The 21260-nt window shown below is 54.9% G+C and overlaps 1 protein-coding gene across 6 annotated transcripts in view; it reads right to left on the reverse strand.

The window, feature by feature from the left end:
* Positions 1-21260, reverse strand: part of ETS1 (ETS proto-oncogene 1, transcription factor) — a 69683-nt gene that overhangs the window by 23187 nt on the left and 25236 nt on the right. The window contains exon 1 of one of the 6 annotated variants that reach the window (XM_021375825.1): positions 20392-20649. The exons of the other annotated variants lie outside the window; for them this stretch is intronic. Within the exon in view, the coding sequence (XP_021231500.1) occupies positions 20392-20473 (82 nt within the window). The 5' untranslated portion in view covers positions 20474-20649. Of the gene's footprint in view, positions 1-20391; positions 20650-21260 lie in introns of those variants that run through there. 6 annotated transcript variants of the gene reach the window in all.

Below are 21260 nucleotides of genomic sequence, written 5' to 3' on the forward strand. Positions count from 1 at the left end.
CGCTCTGCGTTAAGCTCTGTGACACAGCCACAAAGTGCTCCTCTCCCAAGGATCGCCAAGAGCATCCCTAGTGCAGCCCAGCCAAGCAGAGCCGCTCTCCTGCCTTCACCTTTGCACCTTCCAGCTCTCACCCCAAGCACAGACGTGCAAAGCCACGCGAGTGCCCAGCTCCCAGCCCTCATCCTCCACACCCCACTCCCACAGCTCTGTGCCCAGGCGGCCCCGCTCTCAGCCCCGACCCTGAGCCCCCGTGCCCCATTCCTCCCCCAGCCTTCTGCAGAAATCAAGGCTTGCCTGCCACGCTGCGACCATCAGGACCTTCAAAAGCAAAGAAGAACACTCAAAGGCTATTTGGCAAATTACACTTCATTATTTACTGGATTTGGCCGAAGAGGGCACGGAAAAACGAGCAGGCACCCTGCATATCTCTGTTCTCCATCTGCTGGCTTCGAGATAACACTGGGAGAAAGTGGTTCGGTGCCCTTTTCCCTTCATCCTCATGTTACACGTTAATGCTCTGCTGGCTGTGCTCTGTGGTTACGGGGACCACCCAGGGATCCGCTCCCTCGCGGCCGGTTCAACGGCAGCGCGCTGCTCCGCGGCCATGGGAAGCTGAGTCACAGGCGAGCTCAGAAAACGTTTCCAACCCCGTTCTGCACCGAATCGCTCAAGAAAACCTGCGTGCAGATGACCTCCTTAGGCACGCCACAAGCCGGGCGTCCGGCCGTGCCACGTTCTTCTTGCTGCCATGCAAAGCAGCATCTGTCACTGATGGCTGCGGGGTCCACGCGGTTGGGTTTGCACAGAGCCAGCGAAGCAGTTTCTCAGTAGCACGGGATAGGGTTTTGGTTCCATAAGGTGAGCACCGACACCAAACCAAAACGTGCGTTTCGAGGCTTCTCCTTTACAACAAGACGCATTGGGAAAATTTAGAATCGAAACCTTTTTTTTCTTGTTAGACCATAGCTACTGCTTAAAACTTCTTCAAAACACAAAACAGCCCCAAAAGCCCCACACCTGCAAACGTCTGCAGAAGCCTAATTTTAGTCAACAGCATCCCGCCTCTATAGAAGAGCTCGCATGTGCGACATGAAATGGGTTGGGGAAGCTGTGCGTACGTGTCTGTGGACAAGTCCTGGCTGCATGATCGGAGGGAGAACGAGGGGGGGGGGACAGTTTTTATTTCAATTCTAGCTTTGAGAGATGGTGAACGTACTGAAATGTCGCTCTCTTTGTTAACCCCTGGGAGCACGAAGGGCTTTACCTGCCCTCTGCCGTGGCTGTGCCCTGCAGGACCCTATGGGAGGATGCAGCGGCGGTGCTGTCCCTGTGCCCGCAGCACGCACCCGCCTGCAGCTCAGGGTGGGCAGAGGTCAGAGCAGGGCAGCATTTCGGTAACAAAAGCAGCCCGGGCTTCGCTCCCCTGGTTTCAGCTTTCACTGTCATCTGAAACCCCTCTCCAAGATTTTAATCAAATCTTACACAAATAAAACGTCCCCTTTGTGTACCTCCTGCTGCCCGCAAAGCGCACGCAAAAGCATGCATGCGTGCGCACAGGCGGGCTCGGAATGCACCGAACCCGGCACCAAACCCAGCTGCTGTACCCCAGCTTCGTTGGGCAATTTCACATTCAAACCTAAAAACCAAGCGCGGACTTGCACCGCAGGCTGGGGTTTCTGGATGGGTTTTACAAGGCCCATTAAAGCCTCCTCGACACGGCTCGCACGTGCAGCGTGCTGCCAAGATGCCACGTCTCCTGCTGCTGCCGCTGTGCTGACAGCGAGCGGCATTTGATTTTCCTCCTGGGAGACCAGGCAGGGTACGATGGTTTGGTTTTTAAATACTAACAGGAGTTGCAGGCGCTCTGGAAAATTATGTCACATCATCTCCAGCATCTGTAGAGCAGAGATAAGCGATTTGCCTTACACGGTAGGAAGGCAGAGGGATGTTGATGCAAGTGGCTGCAGCTTTGCAAAGCAAAGAGAGGTCTGGGGGCTCAGCTTGAGACCCCGAAGGCTTCCCAAAAGCAGGCTTTCTTTTTCCTCCACCTCCTTCACATCCCTGGGGACCAGATTTCAGAAGGACAAAAGGATGGCAGCAATCCTGCCATAGCCAACAGCCAGCATCGCATCCCCATGCGGCTTTTAAGCTTAAAAGGGTCCACCCCAAAGCCACCATCCCAGGTAACCAGTGATGGGATGGGAGATAACGGCCTCAAGTTGCACGTGGGGAGGTGCAGGTTGGATATTAGGAACAATTTCCTCACTGAAAGAGCGGTGCTACACTGGCAAAGCCCAGGGGGTGGTGGGGTCATCCCTGGGGGTGTCCCAGAGCCATGGGGATGTGGCACTGAGGGACGTGGGCAGTGGGCACAGGGGGGTGGGCTGGGATTGGACTGGGGATCTCAGAGGTCTTTGCCAACCTCAATGACTCTACGATCACACTGTGCTAGGTGCTGGACAAACAGACACGGAGCCTGTGAGAAACGCACAGAGAGGCCAACATCACCGAGTTCATCTCCCAGACAAATTCCCATTCTGCTCTCCACAGGCTCCGCATGTATAAACTATTTCTATGCATCTGATCTTTTAAAGCACTACGATTTACAAACTTTAGGGATTTTGACCTTAAAATGCAAGCGACTCTGCTGCATGTCAAAACATTAGCATCTGATTGCATAAGCAAAATAAATGGCAGTCAGGAAAAAAAGCTGGAGGACAGGAGCAAAGTCATTTTTCTCCCTAATTTCCACTTGGAGTCAATGCCCCCTTTAAGCTCCCCTCGGCCACTCACTTTGTTTCCCATCAAAAGCCCCAGTGTGTCCTTGTTTGGTCCCCACTGTTTTACACAGTAGCCTGCATGTAGATGGATGCCCAGAGGGTCAGAGCAGGGCCAGCTGACCCTGCTGCCCCCCCCCCACCCCTGCTCTGTTGGAAGGATACCACCAGGTCAGGGACCCAGCTCACCATTCTCGCAGGTAAAAGCCCACCTGGGACAGGGACTAATCCCACAGTGTGCTGACATCACAAGGATGTGGGACACGCTGATTGCTTGAAGGAGGCATGGGATATGTTTTGGAGAAGGTGCAAGTTGGCACTGCCTCAAGCCAAGAAAAAAATGTCTCTGGGACCGTGCATCCAACAGCTGTGTGAATTTATGCCCAAATATCTCAGAAGAGCTCAGTCCTCTAGCCATAGCTGGCTGAGATGCTCCTATGAGTACCTGTGCATGGCTCTGCTGGAGGGCAACTACAGCCAGGTCAGAGGAGGTTGTGTCCTCTGGGACCACGCTCACAGTGCCAGCTTCTGCCACCCCAGGGACATCCCAGTGCTGCCCCACAGCCAAGTCCCTGGATGCCTCTGATGGAGCAAGAGGAATTTCTCAGAGGTTTGGCAAGAGGGCCAAGGACTGATTTGCTCTCCTGCTTTCTCCTGTGCCACCAAGCTGCTCCAATCCCACGAGGAGCCCACCACCACCCATCAACATGGCACGCAGGCTCTTCCACCTCAGCCTTCCCCAGGAGCAAAGCAGGGAAGGGCTAGCGATGGGGAGGCTGAAAGACGATTCCCAAAGCCTCCCAGCTGGCAGGGTTCAGCTGAGAAATCTTTCTCAGGAAGAGAGGAGGCTGGGGAGAGGGGGGCCGGGAGCTGAGACCCTTCCCACGCTCCCCTATGGGGCATGACAGAGGCGCCGTCTCCCACATCTCCCATCCCAGGTCGCTTTCCCCTAGGGCAGATTTGCCTTTCCCAGGTGCCCCGCACAGCAGCAGGGCAGGAGCGCCTGGGCAAGTAACCCCAACTGAGCCCCACTTATTTAGGCAGGATTAGGCAAAAATTTGTCTGCACTTTTGAACTGTTTTCACAAGCGCAGCCTCTCACTCCCACGCAGGAAGCAGGAGCGGAGCCGGCCTGTTCCAATTAGGGCTCCTCGGACCGAAAGGGCAGAGAAACTCAGGGGAGAAAAGGGAAAAATGGGGAATAGAGGGAAAACTGGGGAGGAAGGACAAGCACCAGGAGATGCTGGGGACAGAGGGCACCGAGACTCGTACCCCTCCCGTGGCACCTCCTCATGTTTCCCTCTCCAAGGCATGGCACTAAAGGGACTGACATTTGCTATTTTAATTTTAAATAAATACATTTAAAAAAAAAAAAAAAGAAAAATAAGCTGCTTCTCTTTTTTTTTTTTTTTTTTCCCTTCAAAAACTTTTTTTTTTTTTTTTTTTTTTTTTTTCCCTTCAAGTAGTGAAAAATAAATACTGTGAGATGAAAGCGGGGTTTGAAGAGAAAAACAAGAGAGGAAACCAAAAGCCCGCACTGCTTAGCGCTGCAAAAAGAACAACAAAGCCAGCTTTCTTCCGGCATTCAGCAGCTTTCTTATGGAGATGCAGCGTGTCATGGGGGCGAGTTCTCCCACTAAATAAAGGGCCTGGAAACTTGTCCTCCCTGCACGCAGATAAAAGGGTTTCTCCCGAGTTTGTACTTGGAGCATCACAGGGAGCAGGGAATGGGAAATGTTAAGAGGAGGGTGGGGCTGGCTGTCAGGATGCTCTTGCTGTTCAGCCCTGGGCTTTGGGATAAATTGTGTTACCCATCACGTAAGGGGTGTGAGCTGCTCTGGGGAGCGTGCTCAGGGCGGCTGTGCCCACAGCCCCGTAGCACCTCGTGCTCACAGCAAAGCCTCCCAGCGCTGCATCTCCAAACTGTGGGCACTGCCCCGCTCTGCTCACAAAAAAAAAAAACGGAACATGTAAGAACATCCCGGCCACCGCCCCACGCCAAAGCCAGCTCTGTCCTGCGGGCAGAAGAGCTCGGGACAAAGGTCCTTGTAGTCCACAGGGTCACGTCCCCATCGGTCACGTCCTCACATGCCGTAGCGCTGCGAGGCGTTTCATCTCACCGAGACTTATTTTGAACGGGACCGGCTTCGCGGCAAGAAAAGAGGAAAATGGAAAACAGAGCAATCCAAATGTCAGTGTTGGTTTTGGCTCCGATTTCTTGGCCATGGACCAGGCGGCAGCGCCGACAGGTGAGAGGATGCTTCGCCGCCACCCAAACACCAGCAGCACCGCGCTGACCCCGCCTGCTGCCCGTGCTTCTTTCCATTCCCTCAGTCACGGCCTCACGCCGTGGGTGTTGGACGCGGACCCTGGGAAAGCGGCATCCCCTGCACTCACAGGGGCTCGCTCCTCCCTGGCGTTTGCGGGGGAGAAGCACGAGAGAAAGCCCTGGATCGAAGCTCAGCAAAACCACAGCGCTTGAGTCAACGCTTGTTGTGATGATGAGAAAGTTTCCCTGGCTCAGCGGGCAGGATGGGACCCACGGCTCTGGAATTGAAAGCCAGGTTCCCTCAGCGCGGGGCTTCACTGCATCCTCCCTATCTCAACTGCTAGAAGGAGCTTGGATGGAGCGGAGGGAGCACCGAGGACCCACAGACGCCTCTGGGCTTGGATGTGGCCATGGTTTAACGACACTCATCAAAACTATGCAAAGCAGCCAGCGAAGGCAGCAGAAAGGTTTTTCCACTGAGATCTCAGTGGTTTAGATGCAGCAACGCTGCTAACCCAGCGAGCCCCCTGCAAACAAGCGCCCATGAATCAGCTTTGCAACGGCTCCTCTCGCTTCACATCTGTGAGCATTGCTGCTGAAACCTTGTGTGAGCACAGGGTCTGGGTTTAACGCAACCTCTGCAAAGCCCACGTGTGTGCAGGGTGAGCTCTGGGCTCGGCACTTCAGAGGTGGCCACAGCAGGAGGTTCGGACAGAATCATAGAATGGTTTGAGTTGGAAGGGACCCCTAAAGACCATCTGGTCCCAGCCCCCTGCAATGAACAGGGACACCCACAGCTCCATCCGGTGCTCAGAGCTCCTCCAGCCTGACCCTGGGTGTCTGCAGGGATGGGGCACCCACCACCTCTCAGGGCAGCCTGTGCCAGTGCTTCACTAAATGAGCGGGCAGCCACCAAAACCAGCACTGCCCAACCTCCATGTGTCCCCAGGCTCCCGGCTGGGAGTCCAAGCGTCTTTTTCGGGTGGTCAGGCCCTTCTCACCCTTCTTCCCCATACAAACATCACATGAGCCGCTGAAGATGGGATGAGCACCTCACTCTTGGGCTGGCTTGCCTCCAAACCCTCCTTAGCAGGGCTGGGAGGACGCTCCCTACCTCTAGCGAAGCTACGCTCTCCTCTGAGACACGCTTCCCCTGTGATAATTCACTCTAATTCCCACTAAACGCTTTGCTAAATAGCTCTAATCCCCATGCACAGGCACACACACACTAATGGGAGTGCGGGGCGGGCCCAGCAAAGCCTGTAATGGACACCCAGCCCTGGCTGAAAGGAGGTCAAGTGTAAATAGCGAGGGCAGGTCACGCCTGTGGCAGCCGCCTCGCACCAGTGCTTCAGCTCAGGGAGATGCTCCTTCACAAACAAGCAGCGAAAACCCAGCTTCTCACACCCCGAGTCCCAGCAGCAAAGCTCTAATTGCTCAACAGCAATGAGAGGGGGGAAAAAAAAAAAAACCACCCTCCTCAAACCCAGTGATACTGACTGAACAAACAACCAGATACTCATTTGCTTCTTGGATGGCTGCCCGAGGTATTCGAATGGCTCACGCCTGGGCCCAGAAGCCTCTTGAAATTCCTCACTCTCTGCTGGTTAGGCTGGAAACCCTGTAAGGTTTAATGGCCCTTGAGGTTCACGCAGCCACAGGAGCCCTTCCCAAAGCAAACCAAGGCTGGGAGCTCCCAGGAACAGATAGCAGCCCCCGTTTCATGCACCCAACACTTCCCTGCAGGAAGCAGCTGAACAACTTGCGCTGGTCTCATCCCCATGGCAATGCCACTTGGGACACCTCTGCTGCAGTGACATGACAGAGGGTTCATCCCTGGAGCAGGATGCTCTGGCACCACATGCCACGGCATGGTTACTCAGGACTGCAAGAGCATGCGCAGGTTGGATCAAGGTGCTGTGTAACCCCAGCCTAGCAGCTCAGATTGCACATCTCCCTATCCAAGCAGTCTCTCCTTCAGATATTAATATCCCCCTCCTTCATCTCCCAGACATATGGACAGACACATTACGGATGGACCCAGCTCTGTTGTCTCCAGCCGCTTGCTCTGGTTGCTGCCGGGGCACAGCACTGCAGCACCGCACGTGACAACCTCCCAGAAAATGGCCAGCGGTGATTTTGCAAGTCAGGGTTGAGGTTAATCAGCAGAACATTGTGTGAGGAAGATGCTGTCGGGATAGGAAGTGTGAAAAGGGAAGGCTGAGATCTCTTGGCAGGGCTGTCCCTCCACTGCAGGGATATAGGCCAAAGAGACTTTTGGTCACGCTTAGGTATTTCATCACCCCCCAAACAGATCCCAACCCACCAAGCCTGCTCAAGCACACCTGAAGGACGCGCTGTGCCAACATTCTGTAAGCAGCTACACATGACCTCACAGCTGGAGATGGTTTCACTGCATATCTGCCCTCACGTGAAATGACTCTGTGCCCAAACACCTTTTGTGCTGTCCATCACCATGACACAATGCACTTCTCATGAAGATGCTCTGCATGGATGTCCCTGCTGCTGAGAGTCCACTGCCAGACCGGTCCTAAAAGGCAGCTGGAGTCCTCCTGGCCTCAGAATGAGATGAGGCATGGAGCCGCTCCATCAAGTCCCTCCTTTCTTTTCCTTTCCCTTCAATCTGTCCCAAGGAATTCCCCAACCTCCGCTTGATTATCAGCCCAGCCCAAGTTCTGTGTAAACTCTGTGTGCTGGCATCAGCCCTTGCCCGCAGGCTGCATGGATGCCACGTCATGCCAGACACGTGGGGACCACATGGCAGGACACAGACTGAAGTGCCCTCGAGCCAGGATGACGCTCAGCCCCCAGACTATCTCTCTCCACATCAAAGCTGCTCTCCTCCACTCACCAGCCCCTTCTCCACAAACCAGCATGTTTGCCAAAGCAGGAAGGACTGGACCTGCTACGGAGAGCACACTGGCAGTGTACACGCAATAAGTAGTGCCCATAGGCCACGAGCAGAAGGTGCCTCCAATGACATTGCTAAAGCACAGGACATTTCCACGCAATGCAGTGATGCAGAAGGCAGCAGCGGGTCAGCTCCTGAGCACACACGCTGCCTGGGGCAGCGGGCTCTGGGGGCGAAGCTTGCCACATCGCTCCGCAGCTGCAGATTCCTGCCTGCTGCCCATCCCACCCCACCTCCGCAGCCTCCCCAGCCAACCCTTAGCTCCAGGGCAGCGCCAGGCAGATGCAGAGCCAAGCCCGCAAGAAACCATTGCTCAACGCGACGGTGCAAGTCGCAGCGCATCACATCCCCCGTGGATTGCACAGGGACGCCCGCTGCCTCACCAGAGAAGGCCCTATTTCTAATATCAGGCTCTTTTTTTTTTTCTATGCAGCAGGGAGTGTTGCAGCTCTGCTGTACAAACAGAGCACATGCGGAGGAGGACAAGGAGTACACGGTCACCACCGGGTCCCTGTCCCGCTGTGTCACCTTGTCCTTCTCTGCCTCCATCACATTACACGAGGACACCGGGTCAGTCCTTTTGCATCACACTGACCTGTCCAGCTTTGCAGTTCCAAAAGGAGGAGACGAGAGATGATCACATCTAGCTTTCAAATCAAACAAATAATCGCACAGACTTTTACAACCAGATTAAGGTTGGGAGGTCAGAGCGCGGCTGGTAAATCTCAGCACTGTGAGCTCTGAATCACATTAAACCAAAGACAGTCAATCATTGTAATCAACAAAATTATTGCTAACTCTTTAGAACAAATAGCCAGCTCTGCCAGCCGCTGCCAAGAGACCGAGGTAGTGCAATGATCTGCACACCTCTCATTCCCCTGCGCTGTGTATGGATTTACCTCCCCACAGCACTAGATTTACTTCTGGTGAAGGCTTGCATTTGCAAGTGCCCTGATGGCTCTGAAGGTTTGGTATCCTCCATCATGAATGTGGTTCATGAATACATGCAGCAGCCCCCCGCAGCTGAAATCTGAACCAAAGGAGCTTGCGATATTCATTGCACAGCCCATGCATCTCCCCTGTGCTAACTGCACCTCTCAGAGCAGCAGCATTTAAAGGAAGGGAAAAAAACCAACTACATAGAAGAGGCTGAAGGTCCTCAAAGCAAACAGCCCCTCCTCTTCGTGGTGGTGCCTGGGCAGCCCCTCTCCCCAGACAGTGCTCCAGTAATGCCACCCCATAGACTGCAAGTGTCCCCAGACATCCCCAGCTGGCACCTACGTGAGCATCACCCACAAGCATGAGCTCCACGCTGTCTGTCCCATCCTACAGACAGGAACTGCATGTGCCCTGCACTCACCAGTTTAAACATTTCCATGTCCCACCATGAGACAGGAACACTTTGCTTGGCAAAAGTGAACTGTTTCACCTCCCCATACCTGGTATCAGCCCTAAAGGGGACCGGGGGTGCAGCAAATGACCTCAGTTTAAGATGGGAAGCATGAATCTGGACCCAGTTTTTCCACCTGGGGTAAGAGGAGAGGGAACCACACTTGGCTCCTCCAGGGATGGAGGTCAGAAACAGCCCTGGGAAAAACCTGGGAAGCAAAACTCTGCAGACCACACTGGACTGAGTGCCTTGGAAACACTGCTGCCAGACCAACTGCATTTCACAACATCCCAGGGACAGTTCTCCTTCTGCTGTTATTGTTTGGAAGCGGACAAGGAAACAAAGACAAGGAACAAGTGGATTTTCCCAAGCACAAGAACAGCCCTGAGGTTAAACCTCCTCCATGCTTTTCACCAGTTTCAGACATTAGGGCTCCCAAAAAGCAGAGTGAGCTCAGAGCTCAGGGCTTTGCACCATTCAGGCTGCACCGTGCAGCCTCCAGGTGATCAAGCAGCCCCATCGAGGAGAGCAAGGGTTTTCCCAAGCGGCCCCAGGAAGCTTTTCTCTTCCAACTCTGACTTCTAGGAATCTTCCCACCAGGGACCAGTGCAGCAATTGGGCCAGACAAGCCTTAGGAAGAGGAGGAAGGTGGGAGTGAGCAGGGGAAGGCAGCCAAAACCACGCTGGGCTGCCCCATCAGCTTCAGCCATCCCCATCCCAGCACCAAGGGCTGGCCAGGACGAGGATTATGTCACCTATTGGCCTCAGATGGGACAGCAAAGGGCTGGCAGGGATAAGCCAGGGAGATGGGGGTGCTCAGAGGAAGCCTTGAGTTTGGAAACCTCCACACAGGCTGCAGGGATGGGCGGAGAGAGGCTGAGATGCTCGCAGCCCTCGCATCCACCCCGTGCGCAGCATCCGGAAGCTATTAAGGAATTACAGCCTCGCTGGCCCCGAGCCTTCCCCGGCAGAAGTGCCTGGGAGCAGATGGTGAAAGGGCTGATTGAATTCGGCTGCTCAGGCCAAGAGGCTGTTAGGAGAGACGCAAATGGAGAAGGGAGTGGGGGTGTCACTCGGCTACTCAGGAGCCAGGAGCCCTTGCCAGGAACTTTGGGAATCCTCCACTGACTGTAATGAGCCCCGGGATGCTGCAGCCTGGGGCTGGGTCACCGCTCCTGAGCCACGATGTGGGTTGACGAGGCACCCACCCACGGGGCCAGGCCACAGAACTGAAGTGTGCAAAGAGCAACCTGGTGTAACCCCCGAGCATCCCCAGAGGCAGCAGGAAGGCACGGGGCACAGAGCCCAGTGAGACTCTCAGAGGGAATGGGGCTCAGGTGATGTTCACTGGGGAAAAGGCCTGGTGAGAGAGGGATGTCGTATGGAAAAAAGAAAAAGCGGGCCAAAAAGCATAAAAAAATAAGTCATCCACGGTGCCACATGAAGGTAAATTCGGTGCCTGCAGCTAGCAAACACCGATGGAAGAATCCAAATTGCCTGCAAGCGAAGGAAGCGTTTTAAGAACCCTGGGAAGTGGGGGAAGAAAAGAGATGAATGACCCAAAAAGCAACGGAAAGCCAAGCTCTGGGCTCCCTGCCCTGGCAAGTGGCCCCACACCCCCATGCCCTGGGGAGCAAGCACTGGCTCCAGGGCCCCACGGTCTCAAATCTTTCTTTCTTCCAAGCAGATCCTTCTCTTTTCCAAACGAGAAACTTCCAACAACTCCCCCAGGCCGGCCCCGCTCCCCGAAGTTGGGCAATCACAAAGCTCGTCAGGGCTCTGACGAAGGCGCGGGCACGGAGCGCTCCGTGACTGTAAGGGGATCTTTTTGGAGCAATCTTTTCCGAGACAAGTCATGAGATTGTTTCTTGCCTGGAATTTGCTCCCACGGCTCCCATCGGCCCCTGATTGCTGAGTCAAGAGATTGCTGGGCTGTGCCCTCCAGATGAGTAAATTAATTGCCCGGGGGGGTGAGGGCAGGGAGGGGACGGCGAACGCGTGGTGATGACTCTCCGGCCCCGCGCGCGCTTTGGCAGCGGGCTCTGCTGCTGCTTTGCGATGCACGGAATTAGTCACCCCATTAGCAAGCGCGGTTACACACAGCTGTTTAAAGGCACATTATCCCTATCCATCCCTTTTGCTTTTCTTCTGGGTTTTTTTCCACGCTTCCCTTTTTTTTTTTTATTTTGTTTTTTTTTTTTTTGAGGATATCCAATGAATGCTCGGGACCGGCAGCTCCCAGGGCAGACGCGACCCGGAGATGCCAAGCAGCTCAGGCTCACCCAGCCCCGCTTCCCCATCCCTCCTCGCCCTGTTGACGTAACCCATCCCTCCGCCGGGTCACTCTATAGGATCCATATGGCAACGGCTGCTCGGGGTTGAACCGTTTGAACGCAGGAACACGCGAGAGTCATCCAGCTCGAAGGCAGAACACACGCACGGCCGGGGCCTTTCAAGTCACAAGCTTTCGAGCCAGCTCCAAATCTGGAGCCGCTTAAAGGGATGGAAAACAGCGCCAGTGACTCAGTGCCCCGCTGGGCCACAGCTACCGTGACAGCCCCGAAAGCCCACTGCTGACGTTGGAAAGCGAAACTTTCCCAGCCCTGCAGTGGCACCGAGCTGCCCAGAAACGGGGACAGCGCTGCGAGGCTGAGCCCGGGTCTCTCCGCATCCCATCCCGGAGAGCTCACGGAGGGAGCAACGCCGCGGGGATGGAGGAGAGGAGCTTTTCCCTTCTTCCAGCTGCGAACCAGGAGGAACTGCACTTGGTGACCTCAGCAAGCGGTTTGGGGAGGCAAGAGGCCGCGTAACAGGCCCCGAGTGTTTTAAAAGAGAAAGCACTTGGGATTGTGTTGGGAAACCGCTTCTCACAATGCTGTGTATAAAAAGCCCGGACTTCACGTGCTCCACTGCGGCTTTTTTGTTTTAATTTTTTCAGTGGAAAAAGCCAGCGGTGCTCAGCTTTTGCTGCTCGTGCTTCTTATGATGGTTCACATTTTCGGTAAACAATTTCTCAAAACTAAAAGGTAAAAAAAACAAAAAACAAAAAAATCATCTTGCTGCTCTACAGCTTCCAGAACATCGACCAAAACGGAGCGGTTTTGCACAAACACACGCAGTCACCTATAAAAAAGAAACTTTCATGTGGGTCAAAAAGCCACATTTTGATTACTGTGATAGATGATGCTAACAGGAAAGAAATAAAAAGCAACACGAAACAAAGCCCAGGGCGCTCCCAGTGTCCGGCTCCAGCAGCCTGTGCTTCAGTTCCCCTCCATTAAACCTTTCCCTGCCCTCTGTTGGTGCCACAGCGGGGATCAGTGCCCTCAAGGTTTTGGGGCTGAGCACCCAGTGCGTGGTGCGACGCATAAACAGCGACGTCCCATTGGTTTGCTCCTCTCGTGCTCCCCAGCAGCCATCTGAAGAATGCCCTGGAATTGTGTCAAATATTTTAAATGAGATGGGGGGAGAGGGGGCACGGGGCGGGGAGCGGATCGGGGGGGAGCGCTCAGCTTTGGACTCAGTGTCTGGCTTCTTTCATCAAACCCACATTCCTAATCATGCCATCACCCTCCGGGAAAGTGCGACAACATACATAATCCATGTGGAGCCAATTTAAAATCCCCTCCATGGAAGAAAATGCATTTCATTCATTAACAAGCTCCGAATGCTTCGCTGGGGTGAGGAGCCGGCCTCAGCCATCACAGCTTACCCATATGGGCAGAACCACATCCTACAGGAGGGCAATCCCCCCACAAACCCATGCAGAGCCACGGCTCGGCCCACTGCAGACACTTGTTGAATTACATTGGGTCTGTATCCACCTGAGGTGGATGGAGGTCTCTCCTCCTACTGGCATCATCACAGGAGAAGTGGAACAGCTGGAGCCCTGTCTCGCTGAGCTGCACAGCTGAGTGCTTCCTGCAGAAAGCTGCTGCCTTGCTACGTCAGCCCTGCGCTTCCATTAAGCATCCCAGGCAAAAGGGAAGCCCTCCACCCAGCATTAAGCTGAAAGGTGCTTCACAGGGAACGGGGCTAAAGCTCCAAGCAGCCATTCAGCCCCTGGCCTCTGCAGTCACCATTTGGCTGCACAGAGCTGCTCGTGTGCATCTGCAGGCAGCACGGGCTGCCAGGGAGCCCTCCCCAAGCTGCCCAGCACCTGCAGCCATCAAATTCCATCGAACCGCAATGCAGCTCTGCATGCACACGGGGTCTCCAATATCCTCCAAAGCCTGAAATCTCCCAAAAGGAGCCGCAGAAAAAGGGTCTTTTCCTCTCTGGGACAGAAAGTTACTCTTTATTCCTTGCATGCGCAAGCCACTGTGCTTGCACAGTGGACGGTATTTTCCTGGTGGGCATTGCTCCACGGGGAGCAGATGCAGGACCAAACAGCACATCCTGGCTTCTTGCAAATGCACAGCAAAGCTGGCACGCGGTGCACAGAGGCACCGAACAGAGGGCACCGGGCAGCAACCGCAACTCGAGGCGTGCCAAAAAACTGTGCACCATCAGCAAGATCAGGGTGGTGATGGGGAAAACGCATTGCGTGGTCCTGCCCAGACAGACGTCGTCCCAGCGACTTGACGCCACTCAGGTCACCGAGAACCAAACCAAGCCTCAGAGCGCTGCCAGTTGAGTGGGGGGGAAAAAAAACAACACACACAAAAATGTGCAGTTTCACCTCACAGTTCAGACAGAGGAGAGCGACGCGAGGAGCGCTGGGTTTGCTCCCCATGCAGAGCTAAATAAGCCCAAAATTGCTCTGAGCCACCCACTGCATGCAAAAAGAGAGCAGCACAATTCTGAGCGCTTCTGAACGTGAGCACCGCGAGCTTTGCTGCCGTCTGAACACACGCAGCTTGCAGAAGCTCAGGTTTTGCATGCAAACGTTTGCAATTTGCTAATGTTACAAGCACACGCTCTCAGATCCAGCGGTTCTCTACAACCTAGATGCGAAGGCTGAGCCCTTGAGCCAAACTACTGAAACCACCCTGACCTCTTGTTTTATTTTTTAATTTCTTTTGCCATCTCTCTGGACCCAACACTGAACCACGCATCCCCTCTGGACGGGAGCCACTCCCTAATTCAAGGAGATATTCATGCAGATAAAGCGTCTTGCAGATTTGCACATTTTCCCATAATTACCACCAGAGCCTGAAGCAGCCACAGGCACAAACCCTGGAAGCTGGAGTCCAGACAGAGCACAACTACGGAGCAGGGTCACAGAGGCAGCCTGCAAGGCACCCAGCCCACAGCAGAGCTGCTATCTCCGCAGCCATCTCCCAGTTTTGTCATCAGGAGGAGCAAATTCCACGGAAACCCAACACAGCCACTTCAGCTACAACCAAAGCCTCTTCATGGCTCAAGTGCCCCCGCCCCCAAATTCCACTGCACCTGGGAAAAATGTAGAAGCTTGTAGGAGAATCAATAAATATTTATTGTTAAACCAGCAGTATTTTGACTGGAGATGTAAGCATGGCCCGATGCCAGTGTAACCAGAGCCTCTTGGCCAGCACTGCAAACAAATTTTCTTTCTGTATCTAGTTGGGAGATTATAAACTACACAATGAAGGGGAAAAAAAAAAAAGAAACACAAGGCAGCGAGTAGCTTAGTCACGGAAGAGGAACAAAAGAACTCAGATGCACAACTATGTCGTGGGTTAAAAAAAAAAAAAAGGGATGCAGGGCCGATTTTTGGCTGTGGGACAGCTGTACCGCTTGTATCTGCTACAGATCTGTCCCACCGGCTTCTGCAGCCATGAGGCTTTCTGCTGGATCAGAGCATCCCTGGCTTCAGAGGAGCTGCACTGATTTAGACAAGCTGCAAAGCAGCCCCGAGCCCACAGCCAGCAAGTGGATTCGGGGAAAACGCATTTCTGCTGGGATCCCCAACCTCACAGTGCAAAGAACGGGCAGTCCCTGCCCTCAGGGGCTCAAGCAAAGCAGATTGTCCCTGATTTCATTGCTTCAGTTTGCCCCCTGGCACCTTCCTACCCAGCACAGGTCTTTCCCCCAGCTGAATGTGAGATGCCAGCAGCTTCATCCTCTCCATTCATTCCAAAGATAGCAGTGACACTTGTCTCCCTAAGTCATGCAATTTGCTGCCTCCAGGCAGCTCATGTGCCCAGGCAAGTGCCAGCTGATGGTGCTGAAAGGAAAAGAATCCCTTTAATTGTCTGGGACAAATCCACATGGGTTTGTTTTTTTCTTCCCCAAATCCCACCACTCTGCAAACAGTCACTCAAGGTGGCATCCCCGTGCACTGACATCCCTAGGCAATATTCAGACAGTCTGCTCTTACACCTGCCTCCTCCTCCAGTGCCAGAGATGGATCTGCTCTCACCAAAACAGCCCCTGGTGACACAGAGCTGCCTTCCACCTTACCCCCAGGATCCAACCGCCATCTCGAGACCTAACTGCAGGATTCGGGCTGCTAGAGGTAAACGGGAGCCTGCTTGGACTTCCTGAGCCGAGTCTGCAGAGCTCAGAGACTGCCAGGCACTTCCATTCCCAGCTCACCTCCACATCCACCCACAATTCCGGCTCCAGGCAGGGACAGCAGCACCTCTGAACCCTCAACCTGGACCTGATGCTTCCCCAGCTCAGCCATGTGATGGATCTGTCCAGATGGAAGTCCCCAAAGCCATCTCCCCGGTAAAACCCAGCGTGCCAGCATCCCACCAGAGAGCACGGGCACTGCCTGCCAGCAGTCCATCGTGGATTCAGGACAGCAGACCACTTGCCCATCAGCTCCTCCTGCATGAGACTGCATTATCCCTTCATTTTATAAGGCTCATCAAAGCATAGCACGCCGTAATTACATGGCGAATTAGAGGCCACTTCGTGTAACTATGCTGTAATTGCACAGTTGTTACATGCTTTGTGGACTGCGTGATGAAAAAGTGGAAGGAATGGGGCTCTGCTCCTCTTTCTTGGAAATTCTGCTCTCTGTACCGAAGTTCAAAACACTTTAGCCAGGGATGCACTTCAGGATGCATATCCCTGAAGGAGGCCGTGAAGGAAGGGCACAGAGCATCAGCGGTTGCCCTCTTTCCAGCTCTTTTCACGGCTTTGTTTCTCAAGCAGACACAAGTTGACACTGGTGACAGCCAGGTGCAGCCAGCCCCCTCCCTCCTACGAAACTATCATCCCCCCATCCTAGCTGGATACCACAATGATGGGCATTTTGTAAGTGCATAGAAAGATAATTGCTCTTTTTCAGCTCAAATTCTCACCTCTTAGAGCGGCAATCAGCATTGAAAATACTGCAGGAGCCCAGAGCCCTCCATTTGTTGAGCCTCGCTGTCGGCTGACGATTCGTGCCCACACAGAACAACCCACAGCCAAAGAGGAGCTCTCACCTTTGCCGCTGGTGCAGAAGCAAAAGCTTTCAGAGAGATGCTGGATAGCTGAAATCACCGAGACACCCAGAAGCAGCAGCTGACCCTGCAGCAAGGACCGGCCCCTCGTGAGGGCTGCACAGGGGTAACCCAGGATCAAACCCAGCTTTGCAGAAGAGCGATGCCCCACTGTGCTCCTTTCTATTCCTACCAGCTCCCAGTCTGACTCCCTGGGGTGGGATGCTGCTGCACACATACATAAAAACTGTGTGGGAATTAGCAATGTGTGTTTGGAAACTTGTGCTCTCCGGGACCTCATCTGAAGGCTGTGACAAAGGAACGCTCAGGCTCGTCAAGCACTTCACCCTTTCCCTGCAGCAAGGTACAGCGCAGGAGGGAGCACACCTGAGAGATTTGCTCAAATACAAGCTCCCTCACTTGTGTGCACTAAAAGTGAAAGCAAAGGACAAGAGGAGATGGCCCTGGCTATGGGAAGGGGAAGCCGCGTGCTGCGGGCAGATCCTACATCCCAGTGCACACTGCGCAGCTGTCTGCTTCCCTGCAGCAATCGCAGCAGGAGGAACCCCGCTCATCCCGAACACTAAACAGAGGGAAGGGCTCTTGCCAGATAAAATACCACCCCCGGGATGCCACCCACACACAGGCCAGTGGAAACAACGTGCCTGTCTCCCAGCTGGCCCTGGGGTACATATGGGAAGAGCCCAAACGGAGGGGTCCTGTCGGGATTTCATAGCCCACTCCTATTTCTGTGCCGGGCAGAATGATGCCCGCCACTGGGATGCACCCAGAGGGGAAGGAGGAAAGAGGGGAGTGGATGCAGAAGCACAGCACCTCAGCCTGCACATCGCACCCTGCCCTGCGGGAAGCCCCGGGGCAGCAGCTTCGTTAACAAGAAACGCAGTTATCTCGCAGCTCTGGGAGTCCCAGTGACACGTTGCCAGCTTCCAGCAAGGGCTGCGGGGCTGCTTTAAACTCCGACCACAGAGACCAAACAGAGCTCTGCAGAACTGGAGGAAGCAAACTGATTCGCAGAGGGCAGCGTTTACCAGTTGCAACATTCAGTTCTCGGTAGGGCTGATTTGTACCTGGTTTGGGTTCTTCCCTCAGTGGATGAACCTGGAAATGTCCAGGGTGAATAAAGCTGGTAAATTAAGTCCACTAACCCATTGGTGGATAGGACATATATTTGCAATTAAAACTGTGTTATCATACACCCCTTCTTTACAATGAACACCCTCCTCCCCCCACAACTTGCATATTAAAGGAGAAGACCACTACGAGGTACTTTGGCTCCTGACCTCCTCATCTCTCTCACACATTCTGGCTGAAAACAGCAGGGAATTTGGCTTTGGACACCCTGTACGACTCCACATCCCTTTTGAGTTATTTTTAAACCCCTTGGACACACTGCAAATCCCACCTCACTTTTGCACGCCGAGGCTGCTGCACGTGTGGGTCGGAGCAGGGTTTTGTTTTGGGGAAGGAGGGGGATGCTGCAGCGCAGCCAACGCATCTCTGCAGCTTGACAGGGCACCGAGCACCTGGCACATGAAATGCTTTGCACAGTTGAAAACCGGTGCCTGTAACGGTTCTCCCTGCCTAAGATTAACCCTATGGATACTGTAGAGCAAACCTGCTTTACTGCCTTGCTGGCATGTAAAGGGACGAGTGGCTCATCTCAACCAGGCCATACTCATTTCAAAGGGCAATGGGACGCATTTGATGGCAGACTAGACAAGAAGATACCAAGGGCTGAGCAAGCAGGACCTCGGCAGCAGTCTGAAATAGACTGGAGCGGAGAAAATGTGATGTCCCCTATTTGAGGCATCGCTGGACGCCTGAAACAGAAGCCAGCAGCATCCGCACTCCCTCCCTCATCATCAGTCCCAAGCACGCAAGAAAGCTTCAGCGTCCTCTAAAAAGTTGCAGGGGAAATGAGGTTAAGCCAGCTAATTGACAACATTGACCTTTCTGGCTCAGCGTTAGCGCAGCCACCAAAACAGAAGCGACTGCAGCTGAAGCCGACAGGGAGTCAGCTCTTTTTTACCTTTTTGGTTTGTGTTTCTCAGTGCTCTTCCTGCCAAAGTTTAAATTTTGGGTCACCGCTAAAAACTGCTTGCTGACATAAGCTGCAAAAGAGCCTTAATTGAAGAAAACGAACTGAAGGTGGCACGAAACAACACGTCCTCACTTGAGGCAAAAGGCAATTCCATTGATCCGCTGCTCAAACACCTGAACAACAAAGACGCCTCAGTCCCCGCTGCCACCCGGACCAGGAGATGTTTAAATTTAAACATATATTTGGTCTGATTGGAAGACAAACAAACCCTCCCAGCCGCGTGCCTCTGAGCCAGGTGGTACTTCCCATCCTATTTCTTGCTCTGCAAGCAACAAGCCGGCAGTCACGACCTGAAGTGTATGGGCAAGCCCTGGGTAAACGTTGTTTCAAGCAGAGCTGTAGGAAATGGGCACAAACAGGTCCTCAGCTCCACCAGAGCCTCTCATTTAACCTGCTCAGGTGCTTTGGAAATTGTCCTCAGCATCCCCATCACAACTGGAAACCCGTCAGAGCCCACACAGGAAAGCCAGGCTCAGCCTTGTTAGGAGCACTGAAACAGCTGTGACTGCTGGCCAGGTCCTCCACAATCACACAGATCTCCCTGCACACCGGGCTCCCTGCAGACAAGCTGATCCCACACATCCACCTTCCTTGCTTTGGAGCACCGAGTACCATGGCCCTGCATGGTACTCGGTTCCCACACACATCCCAAATCACATCACCTGGCGGTGCAGAGCCCCCGCCTGGGTTTCCCAGAAACTTGTGGAACGGCAAAGAAACACAGAGCCCCGACTTGATTTCCTTCAGTGCACAAAATCCAGCAGCATCCCCTTCAGCGCAGCGGGAATGCTTCGGGGAGAGGGGAAGCGATGGGACCGCGCTTTATGCTCCCTTGTAGCCAGAAGGCAGAGCTGTGTCCCTGCAGCGCCCGGCTCTGCAGACAGCGGCGTGGGACCAGCGCTCCTTCCTATGGACAACGCTCAACTACCAGCGCTGCGCAGCCGGCACCTAAACTTAGCGCTGGGAGAATTAAAAGAAAAAAAGAAGAAAAAGCGCGCCTCGTGACGGTGACACGCCGCTACCTTCCCGGATACCTCCAGCACCCGTCCTCCCCCCCGGTTCTGCAGGGAGGGAAAAAATCAAACTAAGAAAAGCAGAGCCGCGGGCTCTCCCGATGCAAAAGCTCAGAGGCGGTGCCGGGCCGCCCCGCTCCCGGCCGCGCTCGGACCACACAGTGCCACGGCCGCGGGGAGGGGAGGGGGGATCCGCCCCACGGCCCGAGCTGCGGCCCCGCCTCGCCCACTCGCGGCCGCTCCGTGGGAGCTGCCCCGAGCCCACGCCGCGCATCCCGCCGCTGCCCGCCCCGTAGCGCTGCCGGCAGCGAGAGGAGCGCGGGGTGCGGCGGTCGCTGTGCAGGGCAGGGAGGGGAAGTCTTCAGAGTGCTCCGAAGCCAACTTCGCCTTTACCCCGCCGGGCAGAGCCGGGGGCGGCCCCCCCCCGCACCTCGCCCTTCCCACGGGAGCGCCCAGATACCGCGTATCCCCCCCCAAACCGCCGCCCTCGAGGAGGCGAGAAGGGATTCCCCCGGGACGCGGGCGGCTCACCGGGGGACGGGAAGAGATCGATGTCCACCTTCTCCGTCTTGATGATGGTCAGGGTGGGCTTCAGGTCCACCGCCGCCTTCATGGCTGGGGCTGGAGAGAGGGGACCGAGACCGGGAGCTGGGGGGCGGCTGCTGCGCCGGGGCAGCGGCGGCCGAGCGCCTTCTTCTTCCTCCTCCTCCTCTTCCTCCTCCTTCCTTCCTCGCTCTCTCTCCCTTCTCCTTCCGCGCTCCTTCGCTGCCGCTCCGCTCCGCCTCGCCCCCCCCGCCGCCGCCGCCCGGCCGGGCTGAGCCGAGGGGAGGGCGCTGGGGCGGCCCCGAGCGGCGGTGACAGCGGCGGGGAGGGAGGGACCCGGCTGCCCCCGCCCCGGAGGCGGCCCCGGACCCGGCGCTGCGGGGAGCGGAGCCGGAGCTGCCTCGGGGGGGGGGGGGGTCGGCGCTGCCCGTTGCTGCCCCGCGCCCGTTGCTTTCCCGTTTCCACGCAAAGAAAAAGGTCTCGAGGTGTCATTTTCCCCCTGCTCGAGCCGCGGAGCCCTGGCAGCCCACGGGTGATCGTGACGTGCTGAGTGCCAGCCCGGGCTGCGCGGGCACGCCCGTGTGCCAGCGAATGGGGCTAGTTCAGGTGGGCTTTGTGCAGGTGGGAGGCCGAAGGGGTTTGGGAGCGGACAGAACGATGCAAGGTGAGCACTGTGCCAGCATGTTGTGAGCTTAGCAGAAGAATATCGGTTTTCACATAAAATACGTTTTATTATATTTGGGTAGCAAAAACTTCAGACCACAAACGGCAGAGCAGAAAGGAGATTATGACTCACAGATGTCAATTTACCGGTACAAGTGTAAAAAAAAAAAAAAAAAATTAACAACCAGCTTTTG

Source organism: Numida meleagris, chromosome 23, assembly GCF_002078875.1.
Source record: "Numida meleagris isolate 19003 breed g44 Domestic line chromosome 23, NumMel1.0, whole genome shotgun sequence".
Classification (NCBI taxonomy): Eukaryota; Metazoa; Chordata; class Aves; order Galliformes; family Numididae; genus Numida; species Numida meleagris.